Source organism: Pelmatolapia mariae, linkage group LG10_11 (assembly GCF_036321145.2).
Source record: "Pelmatolapia mariae isolate MD_Pm_ZW linkage group LG10_11, Pm_UMD_F_2, whole genome shotgun sequence".
Lineage (NCBI taxonomy): Eukaryota > Metazoa > Chordata > Actinopteri > Cichliformes > Cichlidae > Pelmatolapia > Pelmatolapia mariae.
This window is the reverse complement of record NC_086236.1, coordinates 9,213,645-9,234,487: the sequence shown is the minus strand read 5'-3', so window position 1 is coordinate 9,234,487 and position 20,843 is coordinate 9,213,645. Positions and strand designations below refer to the sequence as shown.

General features: G+C 37.1%; 1 protein-coding gene across 1 annotated transcript; it reads left to right on the top strand.

The window, feature by feature from the left end:
• Positions 1-755: 755 nt before the first annotated feature.
• On the top strand, positions 756-6,991 carry htr3a (5-hydroxytryptamine (serotonin) receptor 3A). Its single transcript, XM_063487188.1, has 9 exons — positions 756-825; positions 1,623-1,786; positions 2,045-2,089; positions 2,615-2,724; positions 2,817-2,986; positions 3,455-3,615; positions 5,732-5,942; positions 6,303-6,539; positions 6,681-6,991. The coding sequence occupies exons 1-9, from the start codon at positions 756-758 to the stop codon at positions 6,989-6,991; spliced, it is 1,479 nt and encodes a 492-aa protein (XP_063343258.1).
• The last annotated feature ends 13,852 nt before the right edge of the window (positions 6,992-20,843 follow it).

Sequence of the window (20,843 nt, the reverse complement as noted above, 5' to 3'; positions counted from 1 at the left end):
TCACTGTAGTCTGGAAATTGTACAGCAAGTGTAATGACAGTAGACTCAGTAGTAATAGGGATGATGGAGCATTTTGAAAGCAGATCCAGCAAAGATTATTTCAGTGTTGTACAGATAACTGAGCTGTATGCAGCACATAATCAGTTTACTCATTGTAAGTACTGTAGATAGAGCAATCCTGGCCACGAACCTTTGCAATGTAGTATGCCCTGAGGTTTGAATTTCATAAACAAAATATTATGCCCTTTCCTTAAAAGTTGATGGGCATATTTACCAAACAAAATGTACCCTGATGTAAAAGTGAGGACAGCTGAAAACTGGCTAATAAAAATTCACACCGCCACGCTCCTTTTTAATTGTTTTTAAGGCATTAATTGCTGACACTTTGAGGCTAAAATGAGATGACACTCTTGCCTAATGGTTTCTAAATTGGTAAACATTGTAACATACTGGCCTGGGATCGTATTATTGAATTAAATAACTTCTCAGACATGACATATGATCCAGTCGCAGAACTCTGGCTCCATTTATCTGAACGAGCTGCTGCTTTATTGAACAAGGAGTGGTGTCAGATCAGACGGATACACCCTCATGAGTGGAGTGACACTAACAAGGTTTTGATAGTGGATGTGAGTGAAGCGATGCATATAGTGGATGGATGTGGAGGATGTAGGTGCCAGGCATCCTGAGGCCTTTCATCAGAGCGACAGGCAGACTTCAGCAGCAACAAGAGAAAACACAGGTGAACTAGCAGCATGAGATTCTCATCAGCCTGGACAGCACTCTGCTTCCTTCTGATTAATGAAGCCTCAAAAGAATGCACAGGTACACCAAAGTATTTAATTTTATTGTTAACCCTAAGCCAGTTTTGGGCCTTGGGTTCACCAAATATTAATGATAGCTTAAAATGGTATTAGCTTTCCTGTGTAATATTTTTGCTAGTCATCATTTGACTTTCTAGTCCAATCTTAGCTGTTTTATTTTAGTCACATCTGTCTGGTAACAAATTAAGTGTTTTTGCAAAAAGTTGAAACTTAATAATGAATCTTAGTAACTAATAATTCTGTATATCTCTCATTTAAATTAAATAAAACTAAAGCGTCTCAAACAAAGAAAGAAATATCGCAGAAACAGCTGACATTAATTGTACATATAAAAGATATAGGATATATGTTGAGAAATAAAAAAAGCCATGAACACTTAAAGTACTGTTATATTTGTGGTGAAATACGGTATAGAACTTCAAAACATTTATGCTTTGAATGCTTGGAAATGTAGGTTTTTGATTAAATATACGTGACATGTAGCTGTTATCTGTCATCTGAAACAAGCATATTCCTTATGAAATACATTTAGTTTAAAAATATTCTCATTGTAAATGATCAGTGCATTTAATATTCATAATGATTTCCTTCTATTTTTGATGAATTCCATTTTTATTTTTATTGAAGCTGACCACAGATGCAACAGATCTTATTACACATTTGTTTGTCATTTGTGATTTTAACTATTTCTTTAACGGCATATATTTATATGTGCATATATTATTATATATATATTATATTAGTGTGTCTATTAGATTTTGTATGGGTTTTTCAAATTTTCTCTAACTTTTTTTTTAGCAAAGAAACTGGGCAGCAGCACTGGAAGATTTGCCAATGCCACCTTAGTGCGACTGTCAGAATTTCTGAGTGCCGGTTATAAGAAAGGAGTGAGACCAGTGAAAGACTGGAACACCCCTACTAATGTGGAAATTGACCTCATGGTATACTCTATCCTTAATGTGGTGAGTTATGCTGTCTACAAAGCAATTACTATTTTCTCTGTGTTATATTTTTTAAAGAAATCATTAAGTATACAATGTGTCATAATTATTCATATGCGAACATGCACAAATACACAGTCATTTTGTGAAACTGAATCTAAATTATTGCTTTGACATGTTTGGATTAAAAAAAACCCACAGAAGCACCAATGTAACGCGGACCATATACTATTTTTTGCTGATTTTTCGCTGATTTCTCTGTTTTGTTTTGTGTTAAAGGATGAGAAGAATCAGGTGTTAACAACATACGTCTGGTACAGACAGGTAAGAAAAATAAAAAATCTTGGTGTATATTGTTTGCTTACTTTATCTGTAATTGTGGTATTATTAATTTATCACATATTTTATCTATTTGACATGGCAAATATGTGGTTACTCAACAATAAGTTTTAGTATTCACATTCATGCCATTTAAAACAAAAAACTTTCAGTTGTGATTGATTTTTTTTCCTCTTTGAAACCATTACATTTTCTCATGGGGCTGTGTAAGTGCCATAAACACAGACAAACAAACCATATGTTTGCTTGTCTTTGTTTGGACAAATGACTAAATCAATAAATATGCCATTAAAAGCAACAAAATATTATCTGTAAAATTTAGACATTAGTCAACTTATAAAGTGCTACATGAAATATGTTTGCTTTAACTTACATCTGTATTTGCTTTTCTTTGTATCCCTTTGTGTTCACTTATGACACCACACTCAGTCCATATTTTCTGACAATGACAAGCAATTAAAAAAATCTTTACATTCTGTTTGGTTCTTTCTGCACTGCTGAATATTTCAGTCATGGAAAGATGAGTTCCTGGTGTGGGATTCACAGGACTTTGATGGAGTCAAAAAAATTTCCATACCCACGGCTAATGTTTGGGTTCCTGATATCCTCATCAATGAGTTGTAAGATTATGCTATTACTAGTTCTAATACACAGACCCTCTCGCATTTCTGTTACAATGATTAAAACTGTTATTTCTGTCTGTGACCTGCAGTGTAGACGTGGGGAAGTCTCCAGACATTCCTTACGTTTATGTCACAGATGATGGAGTTGTGCGCAACTACAAGCCCATCCAGGTTGTCACAGCTTGCACTCTCAATATCTACAACTTCCCATTTGATGTACAGAATTGCAGCCTCACCTTCCAAAGCTGGCTCCATACCAGTAAGATGTTTCACTGAGTTATTAATGAATTTAAAGTTATCATTAAATAACAGTCATTCTCGCAATTTTGTTTTTCTAAAAACATTTTTATAATATGACAACATTTAAATGAACATTTTATTATTTTTATTCCTAAATGTATTCTCATGTATAAGAATGCTAACAAGCCTCTAACAAGCCAAACGTACATTTTAGATTAGAAGTATTTGTGAATGCTTTAAAAAAATGCAATGAATAGTTCATATTTATCAATTACCTGCATGCAAATTGAACTAAACAGAAAAAAAAGCTAAATCCAATCAATGTCTTTGAAGCAGCACCACTTCTTGTAAGTCTTGGCTAGAACAACTGCTCTGTTTGATGAATCCATCAACTCTCTCCTGCTGTGAGAGAGCACAGAGGTAGGTGAAGGCTGACGTGTTGCCATGGCTGTTTCACGCTGCTCCCAATATTGTGTTCGATTTGTAGTTGATGACATCAACATCACCCTGATGCGAGAGCCCGAGGAACTCAGTAAAGACAAGAGTGTCTTCATGAACCAAGGAGAGTGGGAGTTACTTCATGTACTATCCAAATATAAGAACTTCAGTGTGGACAAAGAAGAGTATTACGCTGAAATGAAATTTCATGTGAGTGTAAAGATTTACTAAGTTGTATAGAGCATACAAAAACTCAGAACCAATGTAATAGGTCAAAATAGAGAAACAGTGAAAAAAATAGACTGACCAAAAATGAAAAATAGACATAAGAATTTCAGCTTCAATTCAAGGGGTTTATCAGAAGTACTGAATTAACTCTTTAGAAATTCAAGCATTTTTATACAAAGTCCCTCATTTTTGGAAGTTCAAAAGTAACTGGACAACCCCGATGTTAAACAAAAGAATTGTTTTTATGATGAACTCACTGACTGCCTGAAGTCCATGGCCATCATCTTTTTCCTCCAGCGATTAAGGACTATCCCATTTTTCTGCATTGAAAAACTTGTGAGGTGCTTTTGCAGGTTGTTTTGCATCATTAACAATTTGCTCTGTGAAACACTGTCTGGCTTGCAGGATTTGGTGGAATCTAGGAAAGTATAACCCTTTGCACTTCAGAATGCATCCTGATACTTACATCAGCAGTTAACTCATTACGAAACACCAGTGACCTGTCTCTATTGAAAGCCATGTTTGACAGATGATGTGGGCCATTCCTTTCCCTCTCCATACGTTTCTTTTCCAGTCAGTCTGTTACAAGTTAATCCTGGTTCCATGATTTGGATTTTTTTTCCCAGAGCTGTGCAGGCTCCTTTAGATGTTTAGAAAAGTCTAATCTGGCCTTCTTGGTTTTGAGTGGAACAAGTGGTTTGCACGTTGTCGTAAACTGCATTTACGATGATGAAACCATCTCTCAATTGGAGACTTTGATCATGATACACATACCTTCTTGAGAGTGCTCTTGGCTTAGCAAGGAGTTGTGAAGTTGTTTTTCTTAACCATGGAAATAATTCTGTGATCATCTACTTTAGTTATCTTTTGTGGTCTTTCAGACATTTTGGTGTTGATGAACTACAGTGCCTTCATTCTTTTTAAGCACACATCAAACTGTAGCAAAAGCCACTAAAGAGGCTTTTGCTATCTCTCTGATAGGTTTATTTTCATTTTTCAACCAGATGATGGTCTTGTTTACTTGCACAGACATCTCTTGGATGTCTCTTGAACAGGCACCAAATGCAAGTTCAGCCATTGGAATTGAAAAAAGACAGGCATCACCTGACCGTGAAATGCTGTCAAGCCAATTCTCTTTGAACCTGTGAAAATAGGGGACTATGGATAAAAATTGGTATAATTCCTAAACAACTAATGCGACACTTTTGCTAAACCTCTTGAATTTAAAAAGTCTTCACTTTAATAAAAGTGTTTTATTTCAAATCCACTGCAGTGGTCCCGAGAGGTAAAATTATAATTGTTCAAATACTTCCAAATAACTTTGGACCTGACTATATATTCATCATCATTCTTTATAGGCAGGGGTGCACATAAGTGGTCCGCAGGAGCGCATTCGCTGTCAAAATAAAAGACGCCCACCAGATAAGAAGTTGCAATGCACGTTTGCGTACATAAGATTTTCTGGAGGAGGACAGACATTTGTTTAGAACTCTTAAAGATGTTGAAGAAGCAAGCTCCTTTAAGCAATTACTTTGGTGTTCCTCCACCTCCAAAGAAATGTCAGAAGGAGTCCGAACTGCAAAAGAAGTGCGTATTCTCGGAAAAGTGGTTGCAGGAGGTGAGCTGGCTTCAAACAAATGATGAATGCACAGAGATGTGGTGCAGAATATGCCGTGAAAATCCCACTCTAGCAGACAAAAACAGTGCCTTTTATATGTACGCAAACGCGCGTTGCAACTTCTTATCTGGTGTGCGTCTTTTATTTTGACAGCGAATGCGCACCTGCGGACCACTTATGTGCACCCCTGTTTATAGGTCACTAGTTAATGTTCTTACTATGATTTATAGTGAAAGCTGAAGGGTCCTTTTTAAAAATCATTTTACCTTGTGTGTATTTTTTTCATTGCCTGTGGTACAATTGCTCAAAATCTATTCCCAGGTGATAACACTGTTCATAAACTGCTTATACCAACAAGAAACAAGAAACATGTTCCCATCTGTTCCCCAGATTCCCAGTTTTTATGAAAAGAAATGCTAAACATGTCCTCCCTCATTTGATAGCACACATTTTAACTTGACTCTAAACTAAATCTCCCAGGTGGTGATCCGACGGCGACCATTATTCTACACCGTGAACCTGCTGCTGCCCAGCATCTTCTTAATGGTGATGGACATTGTGGGTTTCTATCTGCCACCAGACAGTGGAGAGAGAGTTTCATTCAAGATCACTTTGCTGCTGGGCTACTCTGTCTTCCTCATCATTGTGTCTGACACTCTGCCTGCCACTGCCATAGGAACCCCGCTAATTGGTGACTAGAATCAATTACGCTCACCGGCAGTTTGTATTCAAATGAGCATTTTCTGTGACTACTATATAGAGATGAGTTTAAAATATTTTGCCTGAAGGCAGTCTTACTTTTCTTTAAATGTATGGGTAAACAAAACAGAAAAATATGTCAGAGGAGATCAACACCATGAACTGTGCTGATTGGTTTGTAGTAAAGCATGCAGTGACAGATGGTTGAGGGCAAAACATCACCTGAGCTGAAAACTATCCCAGGATGGATTGGGTGTCAGGCAGGGCCACATCCTTTCACCATTTACCATACTACCCTTTATCATTTATATACTACAATTTATTTATTTATTTAATCTTATCTGTCCTACAGGTGTGTACTTTGTGGTCTGCATGGCCCTCCTAGTAATCAGCCTAACAGAAACTGTGCTGATTGTACGTTTGGTCCACAAACAAGACCTGCAGCCCCCCGTGCCCCAGTGGCTGAAGTATCTGGTGTTGGAAAGAGCTCCAGTCCTTTTCTGCATCCATAAAAAGCACCGGCTATGTTCCAGACTTTCCTCTCAGTCCACTGACATGGAGAACTACAAGGAAAACAACTATGGAACTGGTAGGTACTGAAGAAAACAAGTAAAGTGGCTAATATAATTCATAATCGCACTTAAATAATGCAGAAAATAAGGAAAAATCCCTAAATGCTTTTAAGCTTTAGCACTGTAAATAATCCTGCAACTCCAATCAAACCCTACAGCCCCGTGCTCACTCCACCACACCTGCGAAATCGGCCGAAAGCTCAGCCAGCATGAGAGAGAAGGTGGACTGCTTGGACTGCACCTGACTCCAGCTAAGGACAACGTCCCACCTCTCATGGACAACATCCTGCAAGAGGTGACAACGATACGTCACTTCCTAGAGAAGAGGGACAAGTGCCGTGAAATTGCCAAGGAGTGGCTCCAGGTTGGCTATGTGCTTGACGTGCTGCTCTTCAGAGTCTACTTGGTGGCCGTGGTGGCCTACAGCATCACCCTGGGCACACTGTGGTCTGTTTGGCAGACCGCCTAAGTAATACCACTGTACTGCTGTGGGCACAAGCTCGAAAGCAGGAAATCAAGAATGCCAGAGTTAGTCGGTCTGTGCCACATGTAGCTCATAGGATACATTAAGGCACTCACATAGCAACTGGATATGAAACAATACAAATAGTCCCACACACATGAAAATGCAACTATTATCCATCATTATGAGGGATTACAAAGAATGAGAAGCAAGAACAGAAGCATGTGACCGAGATCTGCAAGACAAACATGAAAATACAGCATAAAATGCAGGTTAATATCGCATAAAACCCGGACGAATATAGCAAAAGTGCTGTGACAAACCAGGAGATACACATAAGAAAAGTAAAATTGGTCAAAGTGGTGATATTAAGGTTGTTATCGCAGATGTTGCTGTGTCAAATTTGAATTCAAGTAGTCTACAGACATTGTTGGGTTAAGTGGTGAGTGGTAGGCTCTGGGAGCAGAAGATATATGTGAGAAATTAAAGTGCTTAACATGCATAGAAGAAAAGTGCTATGTAAATGCAAGTCCAAATATCCAGCATGTGAGTTATCTGTACATTAATTTATATTAGTGAGGCAAGAATTGCATTTTATTAACTGCTTTGCATATGAGTGATGTTGTTTGTTTATTTAGTTTCTTTTTTGGACAGAAGACTGTTAATTATTTTCATGCTTCAAAGCTTGAGAAATATGTGAAATCTATTGAATTCTTTTTATTTCACACTTTCTGGTGTTTTTGTGCCATCAAGAGATGATATATAATTATATACAGTGAAAAAACACAATGTCTGTGTAATTATACACTGAAAAAATGTATAATGTTAAAAAAAATGTAAAATGCATAATGTTCATTTACAACCAGTTAAAAATACCACTGGTTAGTCATCAAATAAAAGAAGTAAAAAAAAAAAAAAAAGCAATCTTTGCTTTTTATAGAAGTCCATGTGTGCCACAATATTTCATTAAAAATACATAGTCATATAAAACATAAAATCAAACAAAGCAAATGATAAAAACTACATTTATAAGAGCTTCCATTTATGTAATGGTGTGTAAAATGAAGTTTTTTAAAGATATGTCTTTGCACCTGGACACAATCTCAGTATGAAATGATAAATGACTTCCATAGTTTAGGTTTCGGAAGCAGCATTGTTCCACTCTACTAAAAATATAATGCTGAAGGTCAGAGTTTTAAAAATCGTAGCAGAGAAAAACACACCTTTTCATAGAATTTATCACAAAAAGAATTATAATCAAGCAACTGAAGCTGTAACGTGCCTTGCAAATGAACCCACAGATATTAGACAAACACACTCACACACACTACAGTACGTGTCATGTGATATGCAGTTTATAACAAAATAGACTTTTTAGCGTTTTTTTCTGTCTGCAGTCCACCACAGCTGCCAGAGGATGGCACCATGTACAATAACATCAGTTTCCCTCAATAGCAGTGAGTCACTGAAGGTCTGATGTGCATATTATCAGTGGCCCGCATAGATGCTTCTTATCAGTTTTAGTGCACCCAGAGAATTTTTAGAGTAATAGCAGAGGGGGAATACATTTGCGATATTCACTGCCATCTTTTTCTCTAGTATGATTAAATGATTATGTAAGTTAGACTAAATGCATTTTGCGGATTTTTTTTCCACTTTCGTGTTCCACAATTTGGACAGTGTCACGTTAAAGGTTAATTAAATCAGTTTGCACGACCTATCAATCTGTTCAACTTGTAGCTCTTTGTGCAAAAACACAATGCAAATGAGATGAATGGCACTATTTAAGGTCTCCTCCTTAGCCCCATCACAATTGCATGCTAAAAGAAGAATAATCATTTTAAAGTATAGCTCTTCCTTAGTTTTGTTTTTCTCTCAGGAAAATGGGAAATAGGTACAGCGACCCATGCAAATATACATGGAAATAAAGTACACAAAAAGAGTTTGTACAATTCCAATAACCTCGAATGTTAATATTGGTTATGACTACTTTTATTCTTCAATATTCTGAACTTTCTGAGAAAAGCTTTCTCGCAATTTCCTTAAGTAGTCCTCAGGAATAGTTCTCCGGGCTTCTTGAAGGACATTTAAAGCTCTTCTTTGGGTGTTGGCTGTCTTTTGTTCTGTTCTCTGTCAAGATGATCCCACACTGCTTCAGTAATGTTGACATCTAGATACTGGGGAGGCCAATCTATGACTGACAGTGTTCTGTTGTGTGTTTTTCTATCCGGGTATGCTTTTTCTGCATTGGCAGTTTTAGGAACCTTTTTTTTAAGGTAAGTGTTAAGTGGCTTAAAAAACAAACAAAGCATTGCTCTGGTCAGGTACAAGGACTGGACTGAAAGTGACTGAAAAAGCAATCAGAAAGCCTGAAGAACTATTGCTCATGACCACTTTAAAAATGAAAAGGAAGTGTATCTCTTTGGAAGCAAAATTTAAAGGAATAAGGGATCGCTTAAGTCTTAAGACTTGCTTAAGCTTCTATTTTATCTCTGAGCAATAAGCTGTGCAACTTAAGGTATGTGCTATGTAAAATGTGCTGCGATGATAACATCATATCTGATTGAAATGGGAAACAGGAGATTCTCACACTCATTTGTGGTAGGAGTGCCAGGAAAAGCTCTAAAATATATCAACTTAGCTTCCTCTTAAATCATTGACCGATGACTGGGGTTAAGTCTGAATTGTTTACGTCTTTGCTGACAAGATATCAGATTCAGATTTCAATGGCGTAGCTCATGTGGTTGATTTAAAAACAGTCTGGTTGAGTAAGCGATTAAAAGTTGGAATTAAACCATCATTAATCCTCCCTTCACCACCAAACAGGGAACCTTGGAGTCATCACTCTAATAATACACTCTTTACATATGTGGGTCAAAGATCAGCACTCAAACCTGATTCTGTAAAACAAAGCCCCTACACTGTTCCTTCTACCATCCTGACAAACCATTCACTTACCACTGCCCTTTCCTTTCCCATGCCCCAAAATAACATGAAAGTCACATCAAAGTCCAACAAATCTGCTCACAGTTAGTTTTTTGCCCTCATTTCCTGTTTTTGTTTTCTCCCAAAAAAACAAGAAAAGAAGAAAAAAAACAAACGGGAAAAACTACACTAATCCGCAATGTGTTTTGGATGTAATACTTTGGAGTGTTCTGCATAAATGAACAGGGAAACTGGAGAGCTGCCTCATTAGTTTCCAATACGCTGAAGTCAAGATCTGATCTCGTGTGCCAGAGAGAGGAAATGAGCAAATATAGGAGGATTATTGGGAAATATTGGAGACACTTTTGATGTGACACTGTATTTATTTGTTGGACACACACAGCTGGGCTTGCGTTCTTTAGTTTTATTGGGCATAAAATTCTGGGAACCACACAGAACTGACAATGGATGTTTATTACCCCAGATATGAGCGGCGATGACATTAACTACAAACAAACAACACTGCAAGCATTTACAAAATATACTCCATATATATTATGCGCTGCGCAGTAATATACACTCAGGCAGGATGATTATACTCATGTCAGAACACCTCATTGTTAGTACATTTAATTGCTGACTGTAGCAATGAAAGGACAGTTAGAGGGATGTCTTTTGTTTTTTCCTATCCTGCCCGTGTGATGTGAATGCAACATTTGAGCCTCACCAGCACTGAGGATGAAATTTCAAAGCTTGCTCTAAGTATCATGGTACAGAAAAGACCCTCAAATCAGTGAACTCAAAGGATTTTCTTCTCAGGAAACATACATTTTCTCAGCAAATGTCATACAATCCACCTATTCAGTGCTGTGTTTTGTTTGGAAAGGGTAGCATGTGGAGATTTTAGCCTGATGATGGCACTGGAAAAAAAAATATCAGGCCACGTGAATCATCTTGTTAGAGCATTCATACAAAAAAACATGTCCAATGCACCACAGGAGATAAATAAATCCTGCTCCCTCACCAAATTATGAACATGATTATGTTCATAATACTATTTAACGTAAGCATAATGTAAGTAAAATGATGAATAATAATTACCATATTTGTTTTTTTAAGTTTTCTCAATTGTTTTGATACAATTCAACAATCAAAGCTTGTTTCACATGAGTTAGAATATGCAGTCGAGCACTTCACTTAAACACTGCGACCACTGAGTAAAAGCCTTTACTCACTGCTGTTTTAGGACTTTGACATCAAAATGTTTTTCTACTTTTTATCAAAAAATACCAACAATTCGTTTTACTGGCCCTAAAAAATTAGTGACCCAAAAATGAAATGTGAAGAATTAAAGATTTTACACAATAGAATCGCCTATTGGGATCCAAACCAGTACTAGACAGATCTACCTAAAGGAGTACCTAATAAATTGTCCAGTGATACTGCTATTGTTACACTACTAAAGATATTTGTTACTGTCTTGATGAACTTCAGAATCAGAATACTTTAATAATCCCTAAGGAAATTATATCATTTGAATATGAAAACACCCTTTTTCTACTAATACTGTCCAGCATTGCATTAATGTTTCCAATCCAGTGACTTCAAGCTTGTATGAAAGAGCAACTACAGTAATGCCCATTCAGAGGTTTACTTGCAACAAATAGAAATGCATACTTTCAGTTTAGTGTCAGCTGCTCATCCAAATTTCCCTTTTACGCAGCCCCAAGGATGCTCTACTGGACTGAAATCTGTTGACTGAAGGCCATTGGAGTACAGTTTTTTCAGTCTTCTGTATTTTGGTGAGACTGTGTGACTCACCAATGTAGCCTTAGGTATTTCTGTTATTAGCTGATGGGTGTAGCCCCCAGTGTGGTCTTCTGTACCCATCTGAAGTACAGATCTCCTTCAAGGCCAGACATGTTGTACTTTCAGGGATGCTTTTCTGCCTAGCCTGTTTCTAATGAGTGGTTATTTAAGTTAATCATGTCTACATGCCTAAATACTTTGAGTTGCTGCTGATGTTAAAGGCTGATTAGATATTTGGATTACTGTAACAAGCATTGGAACAAGCATATCTAATAAAGTGGTTGCTAAATGTATGTAGCGTGACTTTACTGGCCCACACAGTAATTGGTGTTCAGGTCTCAGATTATATATATTTTACTTGTCAGTCTGATGCATAGAATTTAATGGGTATTATTTTGCTTTTCTCAATTTCAGCAATTTTGTAAAGTGTCAAAAAATCCTTCACATTTTTGCAGAAATCTCTCAAAGCCACTAAGGGTTTGGGAAAAAAAACAACTAAACATTTCAATGACTAATTCTTTAAAGAGTGGTGAAAGGGTTTGATTCTTTCATCACAGAGTTGAAGTGATTGACTCACTATTCATGTTTTGATAAATGTGAAAAGGGTATTTTGAATCTTGCAGTGTCTTTTGCATAGCTGATTCTGCGTTATGCCTGAACTGTTGTGAGAACTGCATTAAGAGTGAGAACGACTTTTCTGCTGCATCAAACCAGTTGAGGAAAAACTGTAACTCAGATGTTCCATCAGCCAATCACATGGCATCAACTCAAAACATTTAGGCACACAGACATGATCAAGATGAGCTGCTGAAATTCAAGCCAAGTATCAGAATTAGGAAGAAAGGTGACTTAGTGTGGCATGGTTGTTGATGCCAGATGGGCTGGTCAGAACTGCTGATCTACTGGAATTTTCCCACACAATTATCTCTTACGTTTACAATGAACGGTCAGAAAAAGAGAAAACAAAAAGGCTTGTTGATAGCAGAGGTTAAAGAAGAAGACTACTTTGAGCTGATAGGAAGGTCACAGCAACTCAAATAATGATTCATTACAACCAAGGTATGCAGAACACTCACAACACGGTGGAACTTGATGCAGATGAGCTGCAGCACCAGAAGACCATACAGGGTGCCACTCCTGTCAGCTAAGGTCAGAAAACTGAGGCTACATTTCAAACTGGATATTAGAAGACTGGAAAAATGCTGTACTGGAAAAAAAGCATGAAGGGGTGAATGAAGCATGTTGTATAAAGCACTTTGAGTGCTCCAGTAAAATAGAAAGTGCTTTCTTTATTCGTTCATACATATTTGATTTGACTAAAAAAAAAACCCCAAAACAAAAAACGTCATGCTGGACAATATTAACCTCCTAGGACCTGGCGTCCACATATGTGGACATCACATTTTGGGTTATTTAGACCAAAATACGCAATTTTGCTCTACAAGGGCCTGATATCCACTTACAAGGACATTATACTACTTCTGTTCTATCAAAATTTTAAACGAATATCCTCATATGTGGCTCTTATTTTTCTTAAAAACAAAAATAAGGTAAAAAAAAAAATTCTGGCAGTTCTTTGTTTTTACATTCATCAGGCCCCAATATGCCCAAATATCAAAGAGAAATTAAAAATGCATGCCGTGGAAGAGTTCGGGTCTTAGGAGGTTAAGAGAATCTGTAAGTCTGACTGACAAAAGTAGTAACTGTTTTAATTGGCTGTCGAATTCAGATGAGATATGCATCAGTGACGAAGTGACAAAATGTCTTATTAGTGAAGCATGTGTAGAAACAATAGCAGTGTAGGTTCTCAGTTATCCAGCTCATGGCAATCTAAGCAGCTTCAAAGGAAAACTGATGGGACTTCTTTAAGTTTCTTGAAGATGCTTTACCTCTCACCCGACAAACTTTTTCAGCTCTAAGACCAAATGGTGGAGAGTCCCTGCAATAGCAGTTGTTACAAATCCAATGAGCAACGCAAAGGTGATTTTTGGTTTGTTATATTTGGTCAAACTAGGGTTCACAAAATAACCAAAGCACAGATTTCTGTTTTCATTTTCCTGTATTTCTCCTGTCAGTGTCTGCAAATTGCTAAATAAGTAATGAGATACCTCATTTGTTTAATTACGGTGAACAGTTTCAGAAAACCTGGAATTAAAAAAAAAAGAGGAAAATTTCACGGTGTTATCTCTTAATAAAAACCTTTAATAGTGGACAGTTAAATCTAGTTTATGAATACTAGAAATACTAAAATATGTGCAGAATCGAACTTTCAAATTTGTCTTAAACTTGTCTTAAGTGATCAAAAGTTTCATTGTGATCCTTTTGTTAAAAGTTCTCGCCCTATTCTCCTAATTAAAGAAGACTTGCACTGAAACAGATATTGGACTCATAGACTGATCTTCTCTTTTTACTTTTAAAGACAGGGATTACGTCTCTCTAAATACTGGCTGTTTCTTTAGCTTCACAATGATCTACTGCTCTAAAACCATGGAACAATTATTCAATACCTGCTGTATAAATATAAATGCTATATCAAATATTTGATGTTTTGATGTGAGGTTGAGCAACGATACAAAATGATAACAAGTGATAAACATCAGCTATAACTTGCCACAGAAAAAAACCCTGTTTGGGGTCGTCTATCTTTGTGCAAAATCGGAACATTTTGTGTCTTGCTTCGCTTCCTCTCTAATGACAATCATGCCTGTGTGAGAGCACAGGTGTGCAGATAAACATGCCCCTGCATATCTAATGATAGCATTTATGACCTCTATGGCATTAGCGACTGAACAGACAAAAGGCAGTCAGGCTTGAAGTGGTGCAACAGTTACCGTTAGTACATTATGAGTGAGAACTGGTGGCAAACAGCCAGATGCTGAGTGCAAAGCCAGACAACTGAATGCACTTCAGCTCTGAGCATTTGTTGAAAAATAAAGCAGATTCACAGAAAAATGATGGTGGCATCAGTCAGATACTTTGTAATGGTTATAAAATGTTGATTCTGGTTACTTAATGTGGATATTTATTTTTTGCTTTAAGGATGTCTTGCTGCTCGTAAACATGACCCTGCCCACATTACAATAAAGTAAAGCAAGAGTGGATGAAATCTTAGTTTTAAAAATGAGTAAAAATAATGTCTTTCCACCAGATTAAATACTAGTTATACAATAATATTATTGATATATAGTCATTCTGAAAATAAAAGTACAGCATATAGTGAGTTGTGTTCAGATAAAATGAGATAAAGATAAAATAACATCTCACATTCACTGGTCCTTTAAATGTAACCGGTCGTCTTTGGCTTTTATTCATTTGGTATTTTCATATCTGCAGTATAATAGTTATTTTCTTTGAGATATATAATACCTTGCTCTTTTATTTAATGCCTTTAGTTTTTAGGCTAATACTGAATGTGGAAGTACTGTCCATCTACCCTGATAGATGTCTGCAGGTATTCCCTGAAGACTTTCCTACTTTTGCCAAAGTTTGTACGTAACTTTAACAACGATTCAAAAGTTGTGAGTCTTTGTCTCTTGTGAAACAGGGTTTCCACTACTGTAAATAAAATAGTGAGCCAGAAAGAGGGCTAACACAGACAACATGAAGTCCATTTTTTATTTTTTTTTTCTAACTGCAGTTTGAAAGTATACAACTGAACATCATGATTTGATTTCTGTTATGAGACTCATAAATAAAATTACAAAAAAATTTCACTACAAAAAACCAATCTACTGTTAGTAGGATGTAAAAAACAAAACAAAAAATTGTTATATTTTCACTATCAAAGGCACAACATTGACTTTATCGACAACATGGAGAAGAAAACCTGCAGCATAATTCTTTTATTTTTCCTTTTTATTTTTTTCACACTCCATCAGAGAACACTGAAATGTTACAAAGAGATGTGTCTGATTCTACATGGAAAGAAACGAAAAAGAACAACTTCTATATCAACAGACAGTGGCTATAGATTGGTGGCACAGCTCAACAGGAAACGTACTGCCACAGAAAGAAATAGCACGTTGTCGCTGGAAAAGACAAAGGACCTTTGCAAAGCTCTAATGCCAATTTTCAAAAAAAAAAAAAAAAAAAAAAAAAAATTATACACCTGACAACAATAAGAGAACAAAATAAAGAAAATAAAAAATAATAATTGGGCACCTTCTAAGATTAGGCTAAGATTAGGTGCTGAGGTAGACAAAAACTATAACCATTCAAATCATAATAAAAACACTATTTTCTTAATATAGAGCAACTTGACTGGCACTTGTGCTGTCACAACAATGGAGGAAAGAAGTAGCACAGACAAGCCAGGGAAAGACAGAGAGAGAAAAGCTTTGTTACATAAAAAGCTTTGTTATGCTTGGTCCGACAGGGCAATTGGTCCTCAGTGCTAATATAAAAAAATACAATGTCTTGGTGCTTTGTTACTCAAACAAGTTTAGTCTAGACCTCGATGACACATGCATTGCAACACTGCATGAAATGGCTACTTTGTTCTAGAAACACCACACCCAAACACAGAGTGCCAGCTCCAGGGATGCCATGATTCCTCTCTGACGAATTGAACATCCCCTCTTAAATGCTTTTTTTATAGCAAAGAAAAAGTACTTAAAGAACAAACAAAACCGAAGCAACAGAAGGGTAATACCCCGGTGCTAACCTACCCAAATGGAGGTTTCTTTATCATTTTAATTTTTTTTTTACATTTTTTCCAGAACAATAAAATGTTCTGCTCAGCAAACCTGTTGCTGACAAAAAGAGAAAATTAGAATTAGAGAAGCAGACTCGGGGCCTCGTTTGCTCGCAAGAAAACAGAAAAATAAATCACAAAGCAGATCTTGTCCCCAAAGGTCTCTAATAGTTTCATGACTGCAGCAGAAATTTCAGCAAATTTTCCCCATGTTTTGTTTTGTGTTGCTAAATAAATGCTTCTGGGAGCCAATCATAGAGCAGAGCCAAAGAACAGAAGCGAATGCACAATCCTAGTTGCTATTTCAATAGCATTAAGGGTTTATTGCAGTCCTTGACTGAAAAAAAAGAAAGAAAAGAAGAAGCACTGCTCTATTCAGGATTAAAAAGGAAAAAAAAGAAAGAAAATCAGGTCATTTTAGAGCGTCATGACATCCCTAGGGCGCTGGAGACACCATTTTTATTTTCTTCTGAAAATACAGAAACTAAGCAGATATAGATGGATATTTTTGTTGAACAATTTCCATTTTTAGGCACAAAGATAGTACAGAAACATCGGAGAAACACTGAGGGAAGAACTATATCAATGCCAATGAATATATATATTTTTCCCACAGAAAAAAAGTGGCATAGAATATCATTTATTTTGTATCTGATCTGTTTAGTGCATTTTTCCACTAATACACACCCACACGCACACACACAGTTACACACTCTTTCATGCACTCTTTCACCTGCACAAGAAAGTAGAAAACATTCAGAGGACGATGATAGGAATAATGTGACTGAACAGGTCTTGCATTGTGGTGTTCAGACTGAACCGTGACTGGGTATATTATAGTGGGTGGATATTATGCGAGGGTGAAAAAAAGCTCCCTCAAATCACAGTGTTAGAGAATAAAATGGCAAGACACCACGGGACATGCCATCCCTTCTTTTTTTTTTTTTTCAAGTACAAAAACAAAACAAAAAAACATGTCGACAGTCAAGTTTGATTGAAAAATCGTGAATGACAAGTACTAATTGGTTGGTTTGGCAGCGTCCCCCTGCCGTCCCGCATATTATCATCTTTTTTTTTTTTTCTTCTTTTTTTCCTCTCTTAACTTTGTCACATACACACACACACACACTCGTAAAATTTGTGGCGGATAGATTTAGTCCTTCACCTACAATGCAATTGACATCCAGAAAGCAACACTTATTATTACAATATGTTCACACACATGTTTTTTTGTTCAACAATATCAAAGAGGAGCAAGGCAAATAAAATGATTCACACCCAAAAAGAGAAAAAAAACAGGTTTAAAAAAAAAAGAAAAAGAAATACAAATATTTGTGCCCTGCTATAACCCTCCACAAATGGAAAAAGGACTGACACTGAATACAAAAATATCACAATTTTTATATATCAAATTGCCTCTATTGGCTCTTGTTCAGGAATACACTCATTTCTCAAGAGAGCTTGTCTGCTGAGAGAATCTCTATTTTTAACCTTTTGTTTTATGTGTGGTTTTTTCCCCCCTCCTTTTTTGATTACCACTTCCAGTTCCAATTGTCCAACGCACTCTGCATCACTGCAAAAATGACCTGTCCTGGGTGGTTCAGCGTGTTTTAGACGAACCTTCTGGGTTTTTTTTTTGTTTTTTTCACATTACAAAACTACAATTCTATTCACATATGTTCAAGTTTAGATTCTTGTTTTTAAACCCTCTTAAAAGCAATAGTACTTCCTCTTATCTGCTGTATCCCTCATCACTTAAGGCTTCAAAATTGCTTTTTTCCCTCCATTCTCTCTGCTCTTCTGTGGTTGGAGGTGCAGGTTTGGGGGGACTATAAGAGAAGAATAAACATCCATTTGGCATTTCTTATCCTATCAGCCTCTACTTTGTTATCTCTCACCCTTTTATATACATTTTGCTTAAAAAAAATCATAAATCAACTTAAAAAAAAGCATGAGATGAAACAATGCAAAACACAAATGCAAAAAATGTGCTTTTACCAAGAAAAAAACAAGAAAAAGAAAAAAACAACACGACAACTTAGAGGTAGCTTTTATAACAAATGACCAAACCTTCCAGCTCTTTATCAAGCAGGGTTAATAATACCAAGTTTGGTAACGAGTAATGCACAAAGAAATACGCAACATAAGAAAAAACAAACAAATCTCTTCGCCGTGGCACTTATTTTTTTTCCGCGTACGCATTGCTTCAATCATGTTCGCAATGCACCTTTCCAACACACGCTAACTAACAAATAAAAACAAAAGAAAAACTCCCCAAAAAACAACAAAACAAAACGAATGAAACAAAAGGGAAAATTAAAATACACAAAAGGAACATGAGGTCACAAAAACGAGGTAATTCAAGTACAATGTGTTGAGATCAAACTCAAGGTAAATCATAACAAAAAACCAAAACAAAACCCACAACAACAAAAGAAGACGAGAGAGTGAGAGAGAGACGAAGTGCAGGGACAAAAACCACAGAAAGAGTTGATTTATTCTGTCATCTTACTGGTCGCCCCCTAAGCTGCTGGGCTGTGTCTCGTCCAATCAGTGATCTCCCCCTTCTTGGATATGTGATCAACCAGATACAACGCTGTGACGTGCAGTGATATTCATCAAAACTCCCAAGGTTCAACCATAATACCTGACTGCGTATACCGTGAAGGTCTAATGCTGCATTTCAAAGGTTTAAGAAAAGACTTTGCTGACTTGTAGTTAGAGAAAATGTTGGAGCAGGAGTTTCTCAGGTTATGTGTTTTTTCCCCCCCCAAGAGAACCAAGGTCAGCGTTGCAGCATAGCATGAAATATCACGCCTGCTTTACAGCTGTTACCCTTTTCCCTATGCTGTGTTGTAAACAGGTATCCAACACACATCCTTTTAGCTATATCTTTGCCAAAAGCCCCAGTGGTAATTCAAATCAGTGCAACTACATTTGGGAATATGCATCATCTGAATACAATATCTGTAACATAACGCAGGACCTGCCAGTACTCAAGTGGTGCACATTCCAAAATAAACCTCACTTCCACACAATGACCTGGGGCTCGTGGATGAAAAGGTGTGCAGCCCAGCAAGTCTTGCTTGCTGGAACGTAAGCATGCATGCTGTTAATGTTGGATGGAGAAAGTCTTCCAGTGTGACCCACTGGAAACTAATCATAACCTGGGAATTACTGACTGAAAGGCAGCATTAACCTGCTACAGTATGTATGCTTACATGGTAGTAGAAGCCGGGCTTACAAGCGTTCACATTCATGTCACTATGCCATATAACAGTCTTCAAACTGCCACACCACCTATGACAAACATTAAGGTGTGCAGCTAAGGCATCCTCAACATTTACAACTAGCAGGTAAAGTCACAGGACTCTCACAGACAGCAACCTTTTCCCAAGTCACTTTCCGCTGCTTGGATTTCAAATCACTCCGGTGAACTGACAGATCTCTTGCAGTTGAAGTGTTTGCGTGTCAGTCAGTTTATGTACTTTCTTGTTAGTGTGAGAAAAATGATAGTCATCTGGTTAAACGTACATGGATACAAGCAGTCCAGTTATCTATTGCTCAATAGGTGAATAGGCAGGGTTTAATGTGAAATATTGTAGCGAGTTATGAGCGGATGAAAAAAAAAGTATATACCTTGCTGACGTCAAACAGAGACTGTTGTCGTAGTTTGTTTTACTTGTGCAATCAAGCCGTAATAAACTACGATGCAGAGCAAAAAAATAAAAATAAAAATATATATATATATGTATGTATATATATGATGAAAAAGTAACACAAGTTAGCCTGTGGCTCTCTGGGGAGAACCGTGAGTGGCCAGTTGTGACTCGACCTTCTCCAGCCCTCATCTGAAAGAGATGCAGAACGAGGAAGACTACTGAGAACACGTTCGACACTTCCGACAAAGAGCAGCGCTAGCATTTTCCCCACTCACAACCAAATGGGTGCTTGGTTTGCAGCATTAAATTAATGCTTCCACTCGTCCAGTTCAACTGTTTTCATCTACTGCATAAGCCTACCGGCTCTGCTGCTGATTCTCAGGGGCTATCTCACTGCCACCATTGGGATCTGAAGGTTTTTCAGACATGGACAGGTTAACGGGCAGATTTCTGTGAAAACTGCTCATGCATAAAACAAAAAAGGTGACAAAACCTATACATCCTCTACTGGAAAAGGAGAAGGTTGCGTGTATGTCCCCCCAAAGCTGTTCATTTACTCCACAGTATTAGTTTCTTCAGGATGCATGCATGTTAAAAAAAACATGTCTCAGTCTTCTTCTGAGATATTTTTTATGTAGTTCGTAACCAGAAAGATGTAGGTTTGCGGTGATACTTTGAGCATGAAAGCACAATGTACCACTGCAGAACAAAACCCCCCCAAAAAGTTTTCCATTTTTTGGGCAAAACAAGACCTCAAAACGCAGTGAAG